This window comes from Phoca vitulina, unplaced genomic scaffold, assembly GCF_004348235.1.
Source record: "Phoca vitulina isolate PV1807 unplaced genomic scaffold, GSC_HSeal_1.0 scaffold85, whole genome shotgun sequence".
Lineage (NCBI taxonomy): Eukaryota > Metazoa > Chordata > Mammalia > Carnivora > Phocidae > Phoca > Phoca vitulina.
The window spans coordinates 4,518,478-4,521,828 of record NW_022589788.1 but is presented as its reverse complement, the minus strand read 5'-3'; the positions used below and the strand labels follow the sequence as shown (position 1 = coordinate 4,521,828).

General features: G+C 52.6%; 1 protein-coding gene across 2 annotated transcripts; it reads left to right on the top strand.

The window, feature by feature from the left end:
* The first annotated feature begins 783 nt into the window (after positions 1-783).
* Positions 784-2,939, top strand: MRFAP1 (Morf4 family associated protein 1). 2 transcript variants are annotated; one of them, XM_032395497.1, is made up of 3 exons: positions 784-874; positions 993-1,426; positions 1,927-2,939. In XM_032395497.1, the coding sequence occupies exon 2, from the start codon at positions 1,030-1,032 to the stop codon at positions 1,411-1,413; it is 384 nt and encodes a 127-aa protein (XP_032251388.1). In that variant the 5' UTR covers positions 784-874; positions 993-1,029; the 3' UTR covers positions 1,414-1,426; positions 1,927-2,939. The 2 variants fall into 2 exon arrangements, with proteins under 2 accessions (XP_032251388.1, XP_032251389.1); XM_032395498.1 differs by having other exon boundaries at positions 790-874; positions 996-1,426.
* The last annotated feature ends 412 nt before the right edge of the window (positions 2,940-3,351 follow it).

Sequence of the window (3,351 nt, the reverse complement as noted above, 5' to 3'; positions counted from 1 at the left end):
CTCTGCCATATTCAAAACTAGGATTTGTGTCCATTTAACGGACAGGAAAACAGAAGCCAAACGCACGACACTTGTGCAAGCTGGATCCCTCACGTTTGTACTGGTTTCGTGATTGGGTTAACAGGCTAGGAAACTAACTTCTTTTCTCAAAATTCTGTCTAGTAAATGTTAAAGCAAGTTTACCGTGTGCCAAGCTCTGCTCAGGGATTCAGGGACACAGAGCTGAGTAAGAACGCTCACGGAGAACCCTCAACCAGGTAAAAGGTGTGAAAGCTAGCCAGAAAAACCCTCTTCACATCCACTGAGCTTTGGCTCTGGTGGGTCCTCGGGAGGAAGGTACCGGACGAGGCCTGGGACCCTGGAGTGTGGGGGGCTCCGACTGGTGGAAAGACATCCCGAAATTTCCGACTGTAATTCAAAGGAGGAAAACTGCCCTTTCAGACAGCTGAGAGGGGTCGGGTTGCGCTACTAAAGCGGAAGGGGCTATTGGAGTTAGTCTGGCGATGCCACAGCCTTTCTATCTTCTTTATTGTAGGAAGATCGTGTTTATAGCTTAAAAATATGTCACTTTCAGTGCTCCAGAAACCCTCCAACAGGAGGGTGCACCCAGAAGGGCTCACCCCAAAACGATGGCGGCGGAAAGGGGAGCCCCAGAGGGAAGGGGAAATGAGGCAAAGCGGGCGCGCATACGTGCGCGCTCGCGGCCACGGGAGAGTGTTTGCTCCGCCCCCACCCCGTTGACGTGCGCGCGCCCGCGCCTCGTTCTACGAGCGGCGTGACCGTAAAGAGGCACGGCCGTGTCGTGAAAGGGGCCGCAACGCGCAGGGCGCTGGTTGACGGCTGGGACTCCATTTTGTTCGCGGCTTCTCTGCTCGTAAGTCGCTTGTTTCCGTGGCTTCTGTGAGGCGAAAAGTTTAAAAAGGGTAAAAGTTTTAAAGAATATTCTGGAACTCTGTTGGTAAGCCTAGCGAGTCTCCATTTTCTCTCCGCAGCAGACGTCGATACCGCGGTTCCGGAGAGGCGGGGAGAATGCGGCCCTTGGACATCGTCGAGCTGGCGGAGCCGGAGGAGGTGGAAGTGCTGGAGCCCGAGGAGGATTTCGAGCAGTTCCTGCTTCCAGTCATCAACGAGATGCGGGAGGACATCGCGGCGCTCACCCGGGAGCACGGCAGGGCCTACATGCGGAACAGGAGCAAGCTCTGGGAGATGGACAATATGCTCATCCAAATCAAGACGCAGGTGGAGGCCTCGGAGGAGAGCGCCCTGAACCACCTGCAGAACCCCGGCGATGGCGTGGAGGGCAGAGCGGCCAAGAGGTGCGAGAAGGCCGAGGAGAAGGCCAAGGAGATCGCGAAGATGGCAGAGATGTTGGTGGAGCTGGTGCGGCGGATAGAGAGAAGCGAGTCGTCCTGAAGGAGCGCGGGCGGTGAGGCGGGGGGCCGGCGGGGCCGGGTGCGGGGCCGGGTGGTGGCCAGACGCGCGGGGGGCCTCGGACGAAACCCGCACCAGTAACGGTCCGCGGGGCTGGCAGCTGGGGGCGGGGGGCGAGAAGTGAACGCGGGCTCGGCTCGCCCCGCGCGGGGAGGAGGTCGCTCGTCAGGACCCTTGACGCGGGTAGTTGGGGAGAAGGTGGGTTGGAGCGTGTCTGGTTGAAGCCCACGGTCGCGGTTTATGTTAGAACGACAGTCGTTGCGGGTCTTTAAGGAAACTAAGTCACACCAGGGGCCGCTGAGCAAGGGCGGGGGGGGATTATCCGAGGGAGGCCCTTGCCCGACGATCTCAGGTTGTGCTAGAGGACTGCAGTGGGGCAGGGGCGTCCCGAAGAGCCGGCGTCCTGCGTGGTTGGATTTGTGAGGGGTGTTGATTTGGGTTTTTTCTCCAGGATTTTAATCTCTTAGTGATGGCTTTCTCCCAACTGCGCCTTAGGTTACAGCCGACGGATTCTGGTCAACTGATGGAGATTGGCTGACATCCTTGAGAAGCTGAAACCAGAGAGCCTTTTGTTTTCTCTTTTTTCCCTCTGTCTACACTCTGTCCTCACTTACACTACGTTTCTGCTATGGTCTGTGGTTGACGACCTCAAAATAAGTTCTGTTAAGTGTTTTTGTTCGGGGAAGTAACTTTTATTTGGAAGATGCTCTCACACGAGAATTAGGGCCTAGATTGTAAGCTCTTGCGGCAGTCACGTTTGTTCCTGGGCTTCGGTTATTTCTAAATTTTGAGGTGCTTTGTGCTTTCTTGTGTGACTTGATAGCTCCCTGGGACTTTGAGTCTGTGTCACGTGAGACTCGAGCTGGGGTTTTCCAGCTCTGGAGGCGCTGAAGGAGCGGCGTTACTTCTAGAAGATTACTTCACGCAGCAGCTGCTACAGAAGCTGAAGAAGAAGGGACCAGACTTCAACTGGAAACGTGAACGGAGCTGCTCCGGCCAGAACGGATGAATCAGAAGGCAGTGTGGAGGATGGTAGTGTCTGTATTTCGGGACTCTGATTTCTGTGTGAGACCAAAGGAGAAGAGATGTATTTTGTTCAAAATTTAAATTTTATGTGGCACGCTATCTGATGTAACCTGTCTGATCAGTTTGTTTGGACAACCCAACTCAGCTTTATTTGATGTGGAACCTAGAATAGGAGACAAGATCTCGGTTTTGTACAAGTTGGTGTAATACTCTGATGCGTTTCAGGGGACTCCGGGCATAAAATGGAAAAGAGATGTGCAAAGGCTCTTGAGGGGCTGGGAAAGGAAAGGAGGACTGTCTGCATTGGACCCTAAACTGGACAGGGACTAGGTATTTTTGAAGTTCATAAGTCGTCCTGCTATAAGTTCATTTGAGTAGCAGACTTGACAAGTATTTGAGGTCAAAACCCTACCATGTGTAATAAAAAGGAAAAAAAAAATGACCATGTTAATAAAAGTGTTCATTTGCTTGAAAAGACAAAAGACCTAAAAAGTTATTGACTAAAATTTTATTTCTCTCAAAATGAAATCAAAGTCATTGCCAAATGGAAGATGCATTTCTTACGGTTTTTGAGGCTCTCGGTGAGCCTCGTCATGGGGAACATTTATCTCTGCATGCTACTATAGGAACCGGTCGAGGAAAGGACAAACTCGGTTCTTAGCGCAGGAAGGGACCTCCCAAAATCCTGTGGTTTGGGCCATTGCCTTCAGAGAACCGAGCCAGAGTACTTCAGGCACCTAACCTAAAAAACTGGAACATTACTCCAGCCCTCGCATTAGGAATATTAACGATGTCATCGTTACAACGGTGTGGTGGACCACACCACTCCCCAGCACCTTCGGAAATGAAGTGCTTACTCCCCAGCTGCTGAAAGTATTGCTGACAGCCCTCAGC